At 42.6% G+C, this 18,049-nt stretch overlaps 1 protein-coding gene and 1 long non-coding RNA gene across 2 annotated transcripts; one reads left to right on the forward strand and one right to left on the reverse strand.

Annotated features, from left to right (window-relative positions):
* Positions 1-3,127: 3,127 nt before the first annotated feature.
* On the reverse strand, positions 3,128-8,128 carry LOC118365926 (acyl-coenzyme A thioesterase 5-like). The gene is made up of 10 exons (XM_052491612.1): positions 8,113-8,128; positions 7,736-7,835; positions 7,265-7,622; positions 6,933-7,052; positions 6,688-6,770; positions 6,421-6,514; positions 6,277-6,357; positions 6,044-6,185; positions 5,775-5,934; positions 3,128-3,585 (listed from the first exon to the last, which is right to left on the reverse strand). Exons 1-9 carry the CDS (start codon positions 8,126-8,128, stop codon positions 5,804-5,806), a joined length of 1,125 nt encoding a protein of 374 aa, XP_052347572.1. The 3' UTR covers positions 3,128-3,585; positions 5,775-5,803.
* Positions 8,129-8,701: 573 nt separating this feature from the next.
* LOC127914598 (uncharacterized) lies at positions 8,702-17,826 on the forward strand. The gene is made up of 2 exons (XR_008088979.1): positions 8,702-8,931; positions 17,087-17,826. It is a non-coding gene; the product is annotated as an uncharacterized LOC127914598 (long non-coding RNA).
* Positions 17,827-18,049: the final 223 nt, after the last annotated feature.

Consider the following 18,049-nt stretch of genomic DNA (forward strand, 5'->3'; position numbering starts at 1 on the left):
GTTCCCCTCACAGCTCCGTAGGCAAGCACCATGGTCTTGTAGCGGATGCGAGCTTCAACTGGAAGCCAGTGGAGAGAGCGGAGGAGCGGGGTGACGTGAGAGAACTTGGGAAGGTTGAACACCAGACGGGCTGCGGCGTTCTGGATGAGTTGTAGGGGTTTAATGGCACAGGCAGGGAGCCCAGCCAACAGCGAGTTGCAGTAATCCAGACGGGAGATGACAAGTGCCTGGATTAGGACCTGCGCCGCTTCCTGTGCGAGGCAGGGTCGTACTCTGCGGATGTTGTAGAGCATGAACCTACAGGAACGGGCCACCGCCTTGATGTTAGTTGAGAACGACAGGGTGTTGTCCAGGATCACGCCAAGGTTCTTAGCGCTCTGGGAGGAGGACACAATGGAGTTGTCAACCGTGATGGCGAGATCATGGAACGGGCAGTCCTCCCCCGGGAGGAAGAGCAGCTCCGTCTTGCCGAGGTTCAGCTTGAGGTGGTGATCCGTCATCCACACTGATATGTCTGCCAGACATGCAGAGATGCGATTCGCCACCTGGTCATCAGAAGGGGGAAAGGAGAAGATTAATTGTGTGTCGTCTGCATAGCAATGATAGGAGAGACCATGTGAGGTTATGACAGAGCCAAGTGACTTGGTGTATAGCGAGAATAGGAGAGGGCCTAGAACAGAGCCCTGGGGGACACCAGTGGTGAGAGCGCGTGGTGAGGAGACAGATTCTCGCCACGCCACCTGGTAGGAGCGACCTGCCTGTAGGACGCAATCCAAGCGTGGGCCGCGCCGGAGATGCCCAACTCGGAGAGGGTGGAGAGGAGGATCTGATGGTTCACAGTATCGAAGGCAGCCGATAGGTCTAGAAGGATGAGAGCAGAGGAGGGATCAGACTCCAGGGTGGCGAAACTATCAGTTGTTTGTATCTGCTCTGGACCTCTCATTGGGATAGTAGACTGCTTTGCGGGAGGCCGCAGTCTTCGGCTTCCACGGCTCGTGACACGCGACCATTGTTGATTGCCATGCTCCTCTTGCTTTGGTCCTTTGACTCCGTTGAATTAGTTGTGTGATGATTCAAGCGCATAATACCTAGATCTGCCACTTTTCAATACTTTCTTAATCTTTCAGCTATTTATTGGACAGATGCCCTGCTCCAAGAACAGCAGGAGCTCTTGGACAGTTCCGATGTCCACGATGAGGCCTCACCACCACCACTCAACGGCCTCATCAAACCAGGCTACCAGACAGCAAATGTCTTCAAAATGGTGTAAAGATGCGAGGCCATATCTCATTGATAACTGGCTGGCAGTAGAGGATCATCACCCAGATGTCAACAGTGCGCTTCCAATCCAGCTGTCGTGCGTGGTAGAAATTGCATTCCGTGCCCCTTCTTCTGTCCCAATTGAGACAGAGCCAGGCATTCCATTTTTGTGGTCCACAATCGGGATGCCATAGTTAAAGGCTTCCTACAGCCACTGCCACTGCCAGTTTTTTACTGTTTTAAAGAGCACTAATTTTATTTGCCTTCCTTGCCATGTTGAATAACCTTTTTTGTTAATTGTATTCTGATATCTGAGGTTTTTATTTAGCTCGTATTCTGCCTGTAGAGATACTGCAAATTTTGGCTTGTGTCCACAACAGGCAACTTGGGTTTGTCCTGGCAGGTCTGTTAGACTTATAACCACTTTCCTGACCCATTCCTCTCCTTAGGTCATTCGAAATTGGCATTGCCAGAGGTCCATTGTGAGAACTGCAAGGAGACTGGTACAGCAGGCATGAAAGACCTGCAAAGGAGTGGCTATTGACCTGCCGCTGTCTTCTCAACAGACGTGATCTCTTCATATGAAGAGTTGAACATGGCATGCCACATCAAGCATTTTTGACAATGCTTGACCAGAGGACCGTGCGTTTTGGCAGAGTAAGTTTAACCCTTATTATTCTAATGCAAGACTGACAGACTGATTGTAAGGCAAAACTGGTGGAGGCTATTTTATAATTTACTGCTATATTGTTATTTATCTGTAATGTCCGGGGTGTAGTGGAGGAAGGAGTCAGACGCAGGAAACAGAGAGTTCAGAGTAGACACGTCTTTAATACACCGACCAGGTGAAAAAGTAGACGCCACTCAACACAAATACCCCAAACCACAGGGGAACTAAACCGTATCCAAAAACAGCTCACGTAAACAATACAGTCGTGACATACATGAGTGCACAACAAGTACACATAGAACAATCCCGCACAAAGAACAGGCGGGCCGGCTGGCTAATAAAGCCCAACCAATAACCTTATCTACAACAGGTGTAACCAAAAAATCAGTGGCAGCTAGTAGGCCGGTGACGACGAGCGCCGAGCGCCACCCAAACGGGAAGGGGAGCCACCTTCGGTAGGAGTCGTGACATTATCAGGCAGGGAAATCTTCTAAACTTCCATGGCTAGTGACAGGTGGAATGTTGGACTTTAAAAAATGCTTCGTTATTAAAAATGTATATATTTTTGCTCCATGAAGTAATCAAACAATGTGTATGCTGCCATCTTGTCTACTTTAGATCTTCTCTCAGTGAGATGGTTAGGTGTCCACCCCAAAGTGCTGCATGTCATGAACGTATCAAGGAAATCAAGCATGGCTTTGAATGACACTCACTTGTCTAAGTCAATGAGAAAATATTTAAAATAATAACGGAGCATTTTCTAAAGTCCAACGTTTCACCTGCAACTGGCCATAGAGACAGCGATGGTTTCCAAGTCAGGAATTTAGAAAAGTACCGCCAAGTAAAGGTTGGTCCAAAAATGTATTGCTTACCATTATGTCAAGTCATTATTTAATCAGTGTTCATAAATTCCAATTATATTTATATATTATATTTATCTGTCTGATACCCAGAGGTTGTAAAGTTCTGGTCTTAAATGAAACAGACAGAATTCCCAGCTCACAATTGATCAGATCCCAATTTATTTGTGAGAGCTCTCAAGTTTTCACAAATACATTCCTTCTTATACCATCCTAAACTAGGCACATACATACACACCAACATGGATTTTGTCATGAGTCTAACCACAGTTTATAACCCAAGCTCCCCCAGACACTATAACTCTGGAGGAGCTCTCCATGTCCTCTCTTATCTCCACATACATTGCTTTCTTCCAAGGTACATGCCATATAACCCCTTCCTAATGAACAAACATGATTTAATACTACAAGAAAGACAGGGTAGAATTCTTGCCAGTGCAGTATACCTCATTTAGTCATTATTGATAAAAATCCCATAACACATTAACACTAGCTACTGTACGTATCAAAGGATATCTGCCAGCTGGAACAGCTAGTAATGTTGGACGAGCCATTACTTCATTAGCTAGGTGAGGGACACAGTGAGAGAGAGATTCCAAAGTCCAGGAAGTACAGAAATGTTTAATTCTAAACACATATCCAAAAGTCTGTTGATTTGAATTCCTTATTCAGTGGCCCCCTCCTTCTCCCTGTAGATGTCAGGCTGGTCAAGGCTGAGGTCCTGAATGTCCCAATGGAGAAGTGCAGACAGGAATCAGTGCCCAGCCATTTGCTTCTCCGGTGAGATCCAGAGATCTGTGAATTGATAAAAACTATGAAAATACAGAGACGAAAGATCATTTAAAAAAATGTATTAGTCAAATATCTGGGGAAGACTAGCTTCCCTTGGCGTCCATAAATCCACACCACTGATTTTAGTTGAAAACAATCAGCAGATATTTTTGGATAGAGATATAAACAGCTGCATTGAACCTTTTAAAATATCCCACTAGTGACCATGGTTGACTTATTTTAAGAAAAGCCATTGGTCAGTGGATATGAAGTCTAAGATCTTTGAAAGCCTGATGGGAACATTGTTACAGGAAATAATCACTCACTATCTGATGGGACCAGCTACAATGTAGCGTTCTATCACATGCAAGTAAATCAAATACTTAAGTAGGCTAATGCGCATATTGAGATGGAGAAACTTTCAATTTGAACTGTTTCTAATGTTCGCAAGTATGGCCCCAATTAAGTTTATCATCACTCTGGAACAATGTCTGTGTGTGTGTTTGTGTGTGTGCACCCGCGCTCTCGTGTGTGTTTTATTGCATGGCTTTTCAGTGGCTTTTGAATTTAGAGCGAGTGCATTAGCTCACGGGGGAGCTGGTAGCTGTTAGTCAGGTGAGCTGTTAATTTTCACAATATGGAGGGAGAAGGAGGGATGGAAGGAGAGAGGGATAGTGTGGAGGGAGAAGGAGGGATAGAAGGAGAGAGGGATAGTGTGGAGGGAGAAGAAGGGATGGAAGGAGAGATGGATAGTGTGGAGGGAGAAGGAGGGATGGAAGGAGAGAGAGATAGTGTGGATGGAGAAGAAGGGATGGAAGGAGAGATGGATAGTGTGGAGGGAGAAGGAGGGATGGAAGGAGAGAGGGATAGTGTGGAGGGAGAAGGAGGGATGGAAGGAGAGAGGGATAGTGTGGAGGGAGAAGAAGGGATGGAAGGAGAGATGGATAGTGTGGAGGGAGAAGGAGGGATGGAAGGAGAGAGAGATAGTGTGGATGGAGAAGAAGGGATGGAAGGAGAGAGGGATAGCGTGGAGGGAGAAGGAGGGATGGAAGGAGAGAGGGATAGTGTGGAGGGAGAAGGAGGGATGGAAGGAGAGAGGGATAGTGTGGAGGGAGAAGGAGGGATGGAAGGAGAGAGGGATAATGTGGAGGGAGACAGAGGGATGGAAGGAGAAAGGGATAGTCTGGAGGGAGATGGAGGGATGGAAGGAGAGAGGGATAGTGTGGAGGGAGAAGGAGGGATGGAAGGAGAGAGGGATAGTGTGGAGGGAGAAGGAGGGATGGAAGGAGAGAGGGATAATGTGGAGGGAGACAGAGGGATGGAAGGAGAAAGGGATAGTCTGGAGGGAGATGGAGGGATGGAAGGAGAAAGGGATAGTCTGGAGGGAGAAGGAGGGATGGAAGGAGAGATGGATACTGTGGAGGGAGAAGGAGGGATGGAAGGAGAGAGGGATCACACACTACACGATACTTCACTTGGTCGTTAGGATTTTCGATACCACGCTGTCTCGCAAAAATAATTATGTGATTAGATTGTTAACATAGCTACAACGAGCAGTGGCTCAATGCAGCCTCAAACGTTTTCAGTCAGACATTCACGCTTGCCATACTGACTTGAAATATCTAGCATTTTGAATTGAATAACTTTGCTTGTGAACTTCAACGATTTGACGCTTTTGTTAAAGGCAAGTAAAACGCATACTTTGAGTAGTAGTAGTAATAGTAGTAGTAGTAGTAGTAGTAGTAGTAGTAGCTCACATTCTGGGGGATGAGAAATATCATCATCTCACTGGTTTCTTCTCTGGCGAGCTCTCATTGGCTATTGCTGATCACCCGTTCTCAAAACATTTTGAAAATATTGGGACGTCTGGGACTGCTCAAAGATGAGATTTGTAGCCCTCAGATTGTGTATTTTACCCGCTCACATTAAATGAGCGTTGTGACGGCCAAACGCCTCAGGTAGGCAATGACATGGGGATTTGGTCTTCAATTTCAAAAACTTGTCTGGGAGAGCTAAATTGGGGCCAAAATCGTGTAGCATACACCTGGCTTAGGAGTCCTACAATTCTAAATCAAATAGCTAAATTATCTATGGTATGACTAAAACAATTCCATGACAGCTTAGTATAACCCTCCCATCCCCCCCAAAGGCTTAGACTTTATCATATTTTAAGTGTTCATTTATTTGAACAGTTATAGCTTAGTCAATCATACTAGGCCCTTGATGCTCCCCGGGTGTGACATCACAGCTTGGCCTTAGGGACAGAGTCGGGACTGGGGTAGAGGTGTTGCCGTAGGAAGCTAAGGCTCTTTTCCCAAAAGTCTTCCTGAGCATCGGCATGCGGCTTGGTGTACCCTCCCCACAACACCATCACTGCAACACATACACAATCATTAGTTACATTGGAAGTAAAGAATTGGTTTATATATATATATCTTAGTTCAGGTGTGTATACTATAGGTGTAAGTTGTGTGTACAGTACCTTTCTGTCGTGTTTGCTGCACCATGAAGTTGCTGGCTCTGAAGTGGGGTGTGTAGGGCGGCTCAATGAGGTGTCCAGCATCAGGGTATTGTAGAATGGTCAGCAGGTGCTCGTTACCCGCTGCACGCATCATCTGGGTCATCTGCAAGTCAGAAGTTAGAGGTAATATTCAGCGTCAATGAAAATGATGGATTTCATAGGAAACTTGTAATCATGTTTGTGTGTGTACTCACGTCCTTGGCAGACTCCACTGTCGCCAAGTTCTGATCATCCTCCCCGACGACCAACATCAATGGACACTTTATCCTCCCCATCTGTCAGAAGACACAGCAATGAGTAAACAAACCCACTGTGTGTGTTTGTGTGTGTTGACTTACATCCACTTTCTCTCCAAGGTTGGTTGGGATAGGCAGAATGATGTCTCTCCAGACCACACGGCCCTCTTCATCAAATCGGATCTTATACCCATCCCTGGCAATAAATAATTATGTTTTTAGTCTCTTTTTCTTCATTTGGGCTGAATGTCACAAGCTTCATAATCACGGTACCTTCACTTCACGATAATCACGGTACCTTCACTTCACGGTACCTACACCTTCACTTTGAACAGATTTGGGTTTATTTTTCAGCCACACACCACTCACTTGTTCATCTTTCTAAACAATTTGCTGAAAGCCTGGTTGACCCGGTGGATGTGACTCCCACTGATACACACACAGCATCTGGGCTGGAATACACACAGTATTTATTGTTTACACACGAAACAAACTCATAAGCATATGCACATGGTCAGGGTTGGGACATTAAAGATGACTGAATCTGAATTCACTCTATAAATACAAAGCTCCAATCTGGAGGAAAAAGAGGAGAGTGGGAGGGAGAGGCTCACGCTGATGTCTTTGGAGTAGGCTGCCAAGTTGAGGGCGATAGACGCGCCTAAGGAGAGACCAAACAGAGCAACTCTGTCCTTCATCACCAGGGGGTGCTCCTGCACAATCCTGAACGCTTTCTACATAACAAAGAGATGGAGCTCAAGTTCAAGTGATAAGGCTACAATGTAGGATCCAATGTAGCGGATGTGATGTAATATAACGTGAGGTGATGTAATATAACAGTGAGTCTGGATAATGGGTCACAGGAGGACTCTGCCCTCTCAGGGCCGTTTCTGAACATTAAGACAAGCACAAGCATGTAGGCACACACACAGAGTATGAGAATCACCTCAAAGTAGGTTTTTGATTCGATGTCTGAGGTTCTGTTCTTGTCATGGGAAAGGTACTCTAGCGCCATGGAAACAAAACCGTGTGACGCCAGGAGGCCAGAGCGGTACTCCACCAGCCCCCCACCCCCTCCCCACATATCCAACACCCCAGGGAAGGGTCCAGGACCTGGAGGTAAAAAGAGGGTCCCTCGGACTCCATGTTCCCTGATGTCAATTCTGCACACACCCGGTGCCATGTACCATCGTTCTGTGACAACGGTCGCTAGAGGAGACTGCTTGCTGAAGCCCTCAGTCATGTGCCCACTGTACACAGAGATGTGTACCACCATAGGAGTGAGGACATCCATCTTTCTCAACCTGAGAGACAGAGAGAGTTTATTTGACTTGTCTAGCCGGGCCCGGTCACCCTAAATGATGCGTTTATCCTATGTAAAATTGACCGCAAATATTGAATTGCATTGGTGTATTACCTGAGGCCTGTCCGACTGCCTGGAACAGGCTGCATGCTCCACAGTAGACCCATGGGCTCTGCTCCTTCATATGTTCCTCCAAGACTGGCATCCTTAGCAACTATATAAACAACAGAAAAGAGAAAGAGGCTGGAGTTCCTGACTTGGACTTTGGATGACCATTCAAAACTATTTTTTTTGTAGTCAGAGCTCGTTTTTAAGAGTTGTCAGTCTGTCAACTGGGGCTCCCGAGTGGCGCAGCAGTCTAAGGCACTGCATCTCAGTGCTAGAGGCATCACTACAGACACTCTGGTTCAATTCCAGGCCGTATTACAAGCAGCTGTGATTGGGATCCCATAGAGCAGTGCACAATTGGCCTGGTGCCATCCGGGTTTTACCGGTGTAGGTCGTCATTGTAAACAATAATATATTTAACTAGGCAAGCCAGTAAAGAACAACGATTACTTTTTTTTTTTTAATTCTCAAGCACATTGAATGGTGCTTTCAAAACAACTGAGAAAAAAACCGAATAATGATGTCAGTGATCTTCAGGTATGAAAGTTAAGAGTTTAAGAAAGAGGCCGAGTTCCTGATTTGGAATTTGATTGACAGTTTAAAATGTTTTATTTTTCCTAGTCGGAGCTCAGCCCAGTTGCCTTGAACACACTGAAGTCGAATATTTCCAATATCAAAGTTCACAGTTGTTTTGAACTTGTTCTAGTGGAACACTATTGCCAAGATGTTGACCAACTTTGGTCACACCTTTCAACGTGTGTTGGATTTGAAGAATTATACTACTTCTGACTACAGGTCCACTGCATGACTGTAACTGACAACTAACCTGTCAGTCTTTGTCGTTGTTTTTTGTTTGAATTGTTTACGTGTTCGCTATGCGGGGAAACTGTAAAACAAACGGAACTACGTGGCTAAGAACTGTTGTAACGGGGATTATTATCGTAGCAACACACTTTTGGGGTGAGGCAATCCCACACAGTGTTCGGGTGTAGTTCGTAACGGTTGAAGTGTGTATGTTAGGATGGTAACGTTATAATTCCTGCATGAGTAGCAGAAAGTTGAAATTGGGCATGCTATTTATCCAAAAGTGAAAATGCTGCCCTCTATACCGTAAGAAGTTAAGGATGAAGCGTGAATTCATGACAGGAATAAGACGTGTGAAGTTTGGGATATCCTCCCTTCTACAATAAGCAGCCAACAAGGTATTTTTCCTTTGTTTATGTGTTTAATCTGATATGGTTAGATCTCTGGCTAAACTGGTATTATGTATGTTTTTTGTTTTTTTACCTTTATTTAACTAGGCAAGTCAGTTAAGAACAAATTCTTATTTTCAATGACTGCCTAGGAACAGTGGGTTAACTTGCAAGCTTTCAGTTCCTAGTCCAACACTCTAACCACTAGGCTACCCTACCGCCCCATGCACATCAGAGTTGTGTCAAGCTAATAAGTCATAAAACAAGAACATTTTAAGAGTGTGCCTAACTGTATTTTCATTTACTTTATAGTTCTCACGAAGGTGATAATTATGACTAAAACTACAGAATAAAACCACCAGTTAAAATCAAGGAACTGTTTTGCTCGTGGTTACTGGAGGGAGCTACAAACAACCATATTGATTTTAATAACATCTATTTTGCTATCTTTTACTCAAGGTTTGCTGTGTTGTACAGTGATATTGTACTAACTTCATGACAATAGAAGGCAAACTAGCAGGCAAAAATATTGGCCAGCCGCCAGCATCTCATGTTTCAGCGCGTGCTGATCTTATTGGCGACCACCAGGACAACGTGTAATTGAATTAAAGAAGAGTATGGGATTTCATACAGAAGTTAGGCCACGGCTACATCCAAGAACACGGTCTATAAGCCCGTTTGGCGGTCACAAACCTACCTGTCACCATGCCTTGGCCGTCGCTGGTGTAATGGCCGAATGCCTCCCAAAAGTCATTATCCTCAGAGTGATGAAGGGAATGCAGTGTCACCGAGAGCGCTGGAGGTAAATTCCTCACAACTACCTGGATCTTCTCATCCACGAGCCCCCGCATTGGCTGCACTGATAGAAGCGGGAAAGTCCCAACCATGGTGGACAAACACCTGTAGTAAAAGACAAGACAGAAACAACCGCATATTGGTAAAGATGGTGGGATTGACATTCCATTTGTTCTGGCTTTAACCTGTGAAAACTGTTTGGCGACAGAACGAATTGGCTAACGAGTCACATTCGCTTCAAACTTCGTGTCCAAATTTACTTACACTGAGTTATTCGATAATGACAACAGTCAGAGAGACATGCTGACATAGGTAACCGCTTTATATAGCTAGGTACGAGGAGACAACTTTGCTTGTGCAGGAAAGTTCAAAGTCCGTGCGGCACTGCTCACAAAGTTGAGGGTGACAAAAATACTAGAATCGAAGCAAATGGAAGTGATTATAATGTCATAACGAATCATGCAAAACATTTACAGTTGGCAGGAATATGTTAGTTAATGTAGAGACAAATGATTATACATATTTGTTTTATCATAAAGTTAATTTACAAAAATTACGATTTATCAAGCTAGCTGACTAGCCAGTTAGCTGGTTAGCTTTATGGGTGTTGTGACATGAGTATGAAATTGTCATTCTGGTTGTTTCATGTTTTAGGGACACCTGAAACAACCAGCAAACCAGGCTATCGTCTTGTGAAACAGTGGATGTAAAGAATCTAGCTAGCTAAAGCATTTACTGCAAATTGAGTGTATGTTCTTGCTTATTGTGCAGTGGAGGATAAAAATACCTGTATGCCTATGGATGTGTAGCTAGCGATCTTGCCGATCTGTGTATGAACCCAAACGTTTGGTATACATATTAGTTCAGAACCTAGCTATGAACCTCAGCTCTCATAGCCAGTTGTATCAACTTCAAAACAGTCTGAATGACATTAATTAAGCCTATGGATTGAGTAGAATATAACTTTGTGTCAAGGATGCAGGTTGTTTATACATGTAGTAATTACCATGCATGAGATCCCTACATTGTAGTCTGTACATTTAATATATTAATTGATCATGTACTCTACCTTGGCAAATAAAGGTGCAGTTCAGGTATGAATGTCTTTAAGATTATTTTTCAGTCATATCCAATACCAGGGTTATCAAATTCCAGTCTTTGAATGATGCTGTGCCAGCATGTACAATTGAAGTCGGAAGTTTACATACACCTATGTTGGAGTCATTCAAACTTGTTTTTCAACCACTCCACACATTTTTGTTAACAAACTATAGTTTTGTCAAGTCAGTTAGGACATCAACTTTGTGCATGACACAAGTAATTTTTCCAATAATTGTTTACAGACAGATTTTTTCACTTATAATTCACTGTATCGCAATTCCAGTGGGTCAGAAGTTTACATACACTAAGTTGACTGTGCCTTTAAACAGCTTTGAACATTCCATGAAATTATGTCATGGCTTTAGAAGCTTCTGATAGGCTAATTGACATAATTTGAGTCAATTGGAGGTGTACCTGTAGATGTATTTCAAGGCATACCTTCAAACTCAGTGCCTCTTTGCTTGACATCATAGGAAAATCTAAATAAATCAGCCAAGACCTCAGAAAAACAATTGTAGAGCTCCATAAGTCTGGTTCATCCTTAGGAGCAATTTCCAAACCCTGAAGGTACCATGTTCATCTGTACAAAAATAGTACGCAAGTACGCCTTCTGTCTCCTAGATATGAATGTACTTTGGTGCGAAAAGTGAAAATCAATCCCAGAACAACAGCAAAGGACCTTGTGAATATGCTGGAGAAACCAGGTACAAACGTATCGATATCCACAGTAAAACGAGTCTTATATCGACAGAACCTGAAAGGCTGCTCAGATAGAAAGAAGCCATTGCCCCAAAACTGCCAGAAAAAAGCGAGATTACGGTTTGCAACTGCACATGGGGACAAAGATTGGACTTTTTGGAGAAATGTCCTCTGGTTTGATGATAGAACTGTTTGGCCATAATGACCATCATGTGAAGCACGGGGTTGGCAGCATCATGTTGTGGGGGTGCTTTGCTGCAGGAGGGACTGGTGCACCTCACAAACTAGATAGCATCATGAGGATTGAAAATTATGTGGATATATTGAAGCAATATCTCAAGACATCAGTCAGGAAGTTAAAGCTTGGTCGCAAATGGATCTTCCAAATGGACAATGACCCCAATCATACTTCCAAAGTTGTGGCAAATGGCTTAAGGACAACACAGTCAAGGTATTGAAGTAGCCATCACAAAGCCCTGGCTTCAATCCCATAGAACATTTGTGGGCAGAACTGAAAAAGCTTGTGCGAGCAAGGAGGCCAACAAATCTGACAAACCTACAAGCATCCTGCTCTGTCAGGAGGAATGGGCCAAAATTCACCCAACTTATTGTGGGAAGCTTGTGGAAGGCTACCCAAAACGTTTGACCCAAGTCAAACCATTTAAAAGCAATGCTACCAAATACTAATTGAGTGAATGTAAACTTCTGACCCCCTGGGAATGTGATGAAAGAAATAAAAGCTGAAATAAATCATTCTCTCTACTATTATTCTGACATTTCACATTCTTATAAAGTGGTGATCCTACCTGACCTAAGACAAGGAATTTGTACTTGGATTAAATGTCAGGAATTGTGAAAAACTGAGTTTAAATGTATTTGTATAAGGTGTATGTAAACTTCCGACTTCAACTGTATGTATTACAATTATACACTTCAACAGTGTTTACCAATATTGGTCCTGGGACATCAATGGTTACACATTGAAGCTAATAGACTAGAAACAGGATTTAACTAGTTAAATTCTGATTTGTAATTCATATATAGAGAAATATAATTTAAAAAACAGTACACTACACTTCCTATGCATCATGTAAATACTCTAAAACCAGTTCATCTCAATATCTAATGTCCTTGAATGGAATGAAATTGAATTTATTTTGGGCAACATACATATACAACAACATGTACAATGTGGACCCAGAGGTTATCACTTGAAAGTATGAATTAAAACGCTTATTTCCAAAGTGGTCCTCGTGTAACGGTTGTCTTCTTCGTCTGATGACGAGTAGGAAATATCGGACCAATGTGCAGCGTGGTATGTGTGTCACATTCTTTCAAAATCGAACCCAGAAGCAGACCAGGACAAGGAGAGTAGGAAGAAGGTGAGTATTTATTTACAAGTGAATGTGAATGGGTAGATATATCCAGGTGGCGTAGCGGGCAGCGGTGGTGAGTTGATGGGAGTAAATAGGTGGATCCAATGGGGTAGCGGAATCCGACGACGACCAGGCGGGAATGGGGTAAATGATCCGGGTGAGTAACTGAAAACAGAACAAACGGAGGTAAGTTTAAGGTAAACAATACGTACAATTTTTTTTTTTTTTAAATTCTATCCAACTTGATGCTGATACTCTGGCACAACATACTGTTCATGGCTAACGATCCGGCAGGGAATGGATGTCAGGTCCGGGCTTATGAAGAGGAGAGATGATGATCAGGACCAGGTGTGCAGATAGCTGATGGGATACAGGTGCTGGTAATCAGAACTCCCAACTGGCTACATTGCCCGGCAACCAGACAGGGTGCGTTCCAGGACACCGGAAACACACTCCAGGACAGAAACACAGGCAAACACAGACTCAGGAAGCGGGATTCGTGACAGTGTGTTCATGTTGATTTTATTTCAACTCAGAACACTAAACAAAAATAACATAGAGAATGAAACGAAACTGAAACAGTTCTGTAAGGTGACGAAAAACACTAAACAGAAATTATTCACCCACAAAACACAGGTGGGAAAAGGCAACCCAAATATGATTCTCAATCAGAGACAACGAACGACACCTGCCTCTGATTGAGAACCATACCAGGACAAACTCAAAACCACAACATAGAAAAAAGAACATAGACTACCCACCCAAACTCACGCCCTGACCAACCAAAAACAAAGACATAACAAAAGAACTAAGGTCAGAACGTGATGAACGTGACACCTTGATGGTAAAAACGATAACACATGATTAAAAGACAAGACAAAATGACAAACAACCATAAATTCATTAATTTATATTGACATCCTAAAAAGTGGCACTATTCAATACACTTCTCTCTAACCCTAAATCAACCATATTCATTTCACATTAAAACAATCTATTAATTGCACATCATACCGATCCTTCAAATAAATACACCGGACAGGCAGAAGGGGCACAAGGGGCAATGGAGTGGTTTCCCTTACTTAGACTACCTTGCCAAATGAAAAAGTTTGCCTGCTTTTTAAAGCTATTTTTACTTTTTATTTGCTTGATCTCCAAGGGAAGGCTATTCCATAGACACATGCCTGGCAAGGAAGTACGTGCTGTGTTGGTTATAGACCATATCAATGTGGTTTTTCATGTGGGGCACGGTCATTTAAGATGTCAAACATGATTAAGTTGCACCACTCTGGACTCCAAAGGCAACAAGCCCACCTCCCAGAACTCCTGTACCCCATGTGGGTCCTAGGGGGACATTCAGCATACACCTGATTATTTTGCATGACCTGTGTTCTCTTTTTCAGCTTTTTTGATAGCCCAGTATACAAAGCAGATTAGGCATAAACAAAATTACACTGAATCAAGGTTGAGACAAGCACAGCTCAAACAAATCATTTGTGATACCTTTGCTATGGTAAAAGTTGTTAATGAAAGACTAGCCAGAGTGTCCAGAGCAGATAGGTAACTTATTAACCAGAGATGAGGTTATAGTGGTAAAAAATGTGTTGAAATAATTTGCAACCTTTGCCTGGTCATAACATAAAACATCATCAATATCTAGGCCAATACTACAGGCTTTTACATTATGGGGAGTTTTCAAGCCAATATCCACAGTTTACGAGGCTGATGTAAGTTGTCATTAACGACGTCTATATAATGTCTATATAATGCAATGATCTGATAAACACAGGATAATATTTCATCAAATCAGACTTAATTTTAACCAGTAGAGAATGTGAAATGCTTTATTGAAAGAAGTTCATTATCAAAGTGTTATAAATATATGCATTATACATATTAGAATTGTAATATTATAAATAGAAGTTTAATCTGTACTTCAATGCACATTTTTTGTGCATTATAAAAACAGAGGGAGAAAGAGGAGATGGCGAGAGAGGTGTAAAAGACAGAAAGGGAAAGAGGTAAAACATAGGAGCAGGGAAGGCAGCATATGATTAATGAATCACAGTGCTACCTAAATATTCTCAGTTCATCACAATTACATAAGTGTCTCTAGTCGCCCGAAGGTTATCTTAAAAGCGGGTGAGGTGGCGATGATGGGACTGGGGGTTGGCATCCTCTCACATCGAAACATATCTGCAGATGAGAGACAGATGGACAGTGAGAGAGACCATGTGCTTGTGTTCTTATTCTAACATTGTTAATCATCATAATAATCAGGAGGTGAAATGCAAAACTGACCTTGGATCATAAACTCTGGGACTACTGCATCTCTGTCTGTATTTCAATGTAAAGTATCTCTTTAATAAACTTCCTGTTGACATGGCCAAGTGACCTCTAACCTCAGATCATCCTGTGCCCTCTATGTAGCCAGTTCAGATGTGGGAAGGGTTCACTGACACAGTTGATATAACTTAGAGGATTCTTTTATTTTTTATTTTACCTTTATTTAACTAGGCAAGTCAGTTAAGAACAAATTCTTATTTTCAATGACGCCCTAGGAACAGTGGGTTAACTGCCTGTTCAGGGGCAGAACCACAGATTTGTACATTGTCAGCTTGGGGATTTGAACTTGCAACCTTTCGGTTACTAGTCTAACTCTCCAACCACTAGGCTACCCTGCCGCCCCGGAAGAGGAGAGATGGATGAATTGAACGAGACTGTTCTTGAAAAATAAGGTAGTTAACGTGACAGTGTTCAACAGAAATCTCTGTGTGGCCTTTCCTGGTGTCCACACCACACTAAGGGGCTGCAGAGTACTTTATGCTGAAAAACATGAACGGACACACGAGGACAAACAATATAGAGTAGTTATAGAAATATTGAAGTATCTTACTATTCTCCATGGTTGGCCCTCTTGCCTATTATTTGAAGGTGGAAGGCGCCACAGTTATACACCTAAGCCTGCTTACAGCACAACACAATCCGTCAATCAGATTGATACATGAGTGTGTGGGTTATAGGGTGTATTGGGTATATTGTTGGGTGATTTAAAATAGCCTGTTTTGTTTTTGTACAGACATCACACCCTTACCTAAACAGCATTCTCACCTGAGAAGTAGAAATCTGTATTGTCTAGGGCTTTTTGTATATCTAGGGTTTTTTGTAAGTCTTGGTATATGTAGGTCTATAGTGGCCTGATATGGTTCCTAATCAGAGGTAGCTGTTTATTGTTGTCCCTGATTGGGGACCATATTTAGGTGGCCATTTTCCTAGGGTATTTGTGGGTTCTTGTCTATGTGTAGTTGCCTGTTAGCATGCATGTGTATAGCGGCACCTTTCTTTCGGTTATTTTGTTAGTTTGTTTCAGTGTTTCATTCTTTAATAAATTAAGAATGTACGCTTACCACTCTGTGCCTTGGTCTCTTCCTTACGAAGGACGTGACACTAATTAAACAGCATGATCATTACTCAGTTGTACCTTGTTCTGGGGACTGTAAAAGGCCACAAAAAAATGCCACAGATGTCTCAAGTTTTAATGGAGCGTGCAATTGGCATGATGACTGCAGAAATGTCCACCAGATCTGTTGCAAGAAAATGTCATGTTCATTTCTCTACAATAAGCCGGCTCCAACATCATTTTACAGAATTCAGATTCACATCCAGCTTTTTCACCTGCGGGATCATCTGAGACCACCCACCCGGACGGACAGCTGATGAAATTGTGGATTTGCTCAACCGAATAAACTGTCAGAAACCGTCTCAGGGAAGCTCATCTGTGAGCTCGTCGTCCTCTCCAGGGTCTTGACCTAACTGCAGTTTGGCATCGTCCCAACTTCAGTGGGCAAATGCTCACCTTTGATGGCCACGCTGGAGAAGTGTGCTCTTCACGGATTAATCCCGGTTTCAACTGTATCGGGCAGTGTTATGAGATTTTTATGTATAATGACTAAATTATGTATACATTCAGCTTAGAATTATAACTGTCCAGGGGTGTCATCGGATGGGGCCACAGTGTCTCCTGACCCCTCCTGTCTCAGCCTCCAGTATTTATTCTGCAGTAGTTTATGTGTCGGGGGGCTAGGGTCTGTTTGTTATATCTGGAGTACTTCTCCTGTCCTATTCAGTGTCCTGTGTGAATTTAAGTGTGCTCTCTCTAATTCTCTCTTTCTCTCTTTCTTTTTCTCTCTCAGAGGACCTGAGCCCTAGGACCATGCCTCAGGACTACCTGACATGATGCTCCAGTTTAAACTGTTCTGCCTTATTATTATTTGACCATGCTGGTCATTTATGAACATTTGAACATCTTGGCCATGTTCTGTTATAATCTTCACCCGGCACAGCCAGAAGAGGACTGGCCACCCAACATAGCCTGGTTCCTCTCTAGGTTTCTTCCAAGGTTTTGGACTTTCTAGGGAGTTGTTCCAAGCCACCGTGCTTCTACACCTGCATTGCTTGCTGTTTGGGGTTTTAGGCTGGGTTTCTGTACATCACTTTGAGATATCAGCTGATGTACGGGCTATATAAATACATTTGATTTGATTTGATTTTGATTTAACTAAACAGAATACTACTCTGTTACTGTAGGAATGTATGAATCTTATTATAATCATAATACTGAATATAATGTGTGTAGTTTTAGTCAAGAATTAGAACAATGACTTTCTGTTCCTTGGTATAAACGAATGGAGCTATCGTCAGACTGGCTGGAATACTTTGTTCCTTACAGGACATTCTGTCCCTACCCAGGGAGGAGAGAGACCTTGGGCTTGTAGTATATTGTTTAACAGGTGGATGTGAGAAGGCTTGTGAACTATATTGCCATTGTATCTGAGAGACATTTATTACGAAATGTGAGGTATATAAACCAATGTACATGGTATTATGACCAGAGCTCTCAGGAAATAAACGCTACTGATCTTTGTCTATTTTATGCAAATAATAACCTTACAAATTCTTAGAAACGTGTTTTGCTTTGTTACAATTTAATTGGTTAATTAACAGGCAGATGGTGTGTTTATTTATTTATTTTATTTTACCTTTATTTAACCAGGCAAGTCAGTTAAGAACATATTCTTATTTTCAATGACGGCCTGGGAACAGTGGGTTAACTGCCTGTTCAGGGGCAGAACGACAGATTTGTACCTTGTCAGCTC

Source organism: Oncorhynchus keta, chromosome 33, assembly GCF_023373465.1.
Source record: "Oncorhynchus keta strain PuntledgeMale-10-30-2019 chromosome 33, Oket_V2, whole genome shotgun sequence".
NCBI lineage: Eukaryota > Metazoa > Chordata > Actinopteri > Salmoniformes > Salmonidae > Oncorhynchus > Oncorhynchus keta.

What these genes read in the sequence shown, in the direction of transcription:
- LOC118365926 (XM_052491612.1), bottom strand. An exon ending in TTGTTTAGAAAGATGAACAA is followed by an intron (nt 6,515 to 6,687) that starts GTGAGTGGTGTG and finishes ATTTATTGCCAG; the next exon opens with GGATGGGTATAAGATCCGAT. An exon ending in ACCTTGGAGAGAAAGTGGAT is followed by an intron (nt 6,358 to 6,420) that starts GTAAGTCAACAC and finishes GTCTTCTGACAG; the next exon opens with ATGGGGAGGATAAAGTGTCC.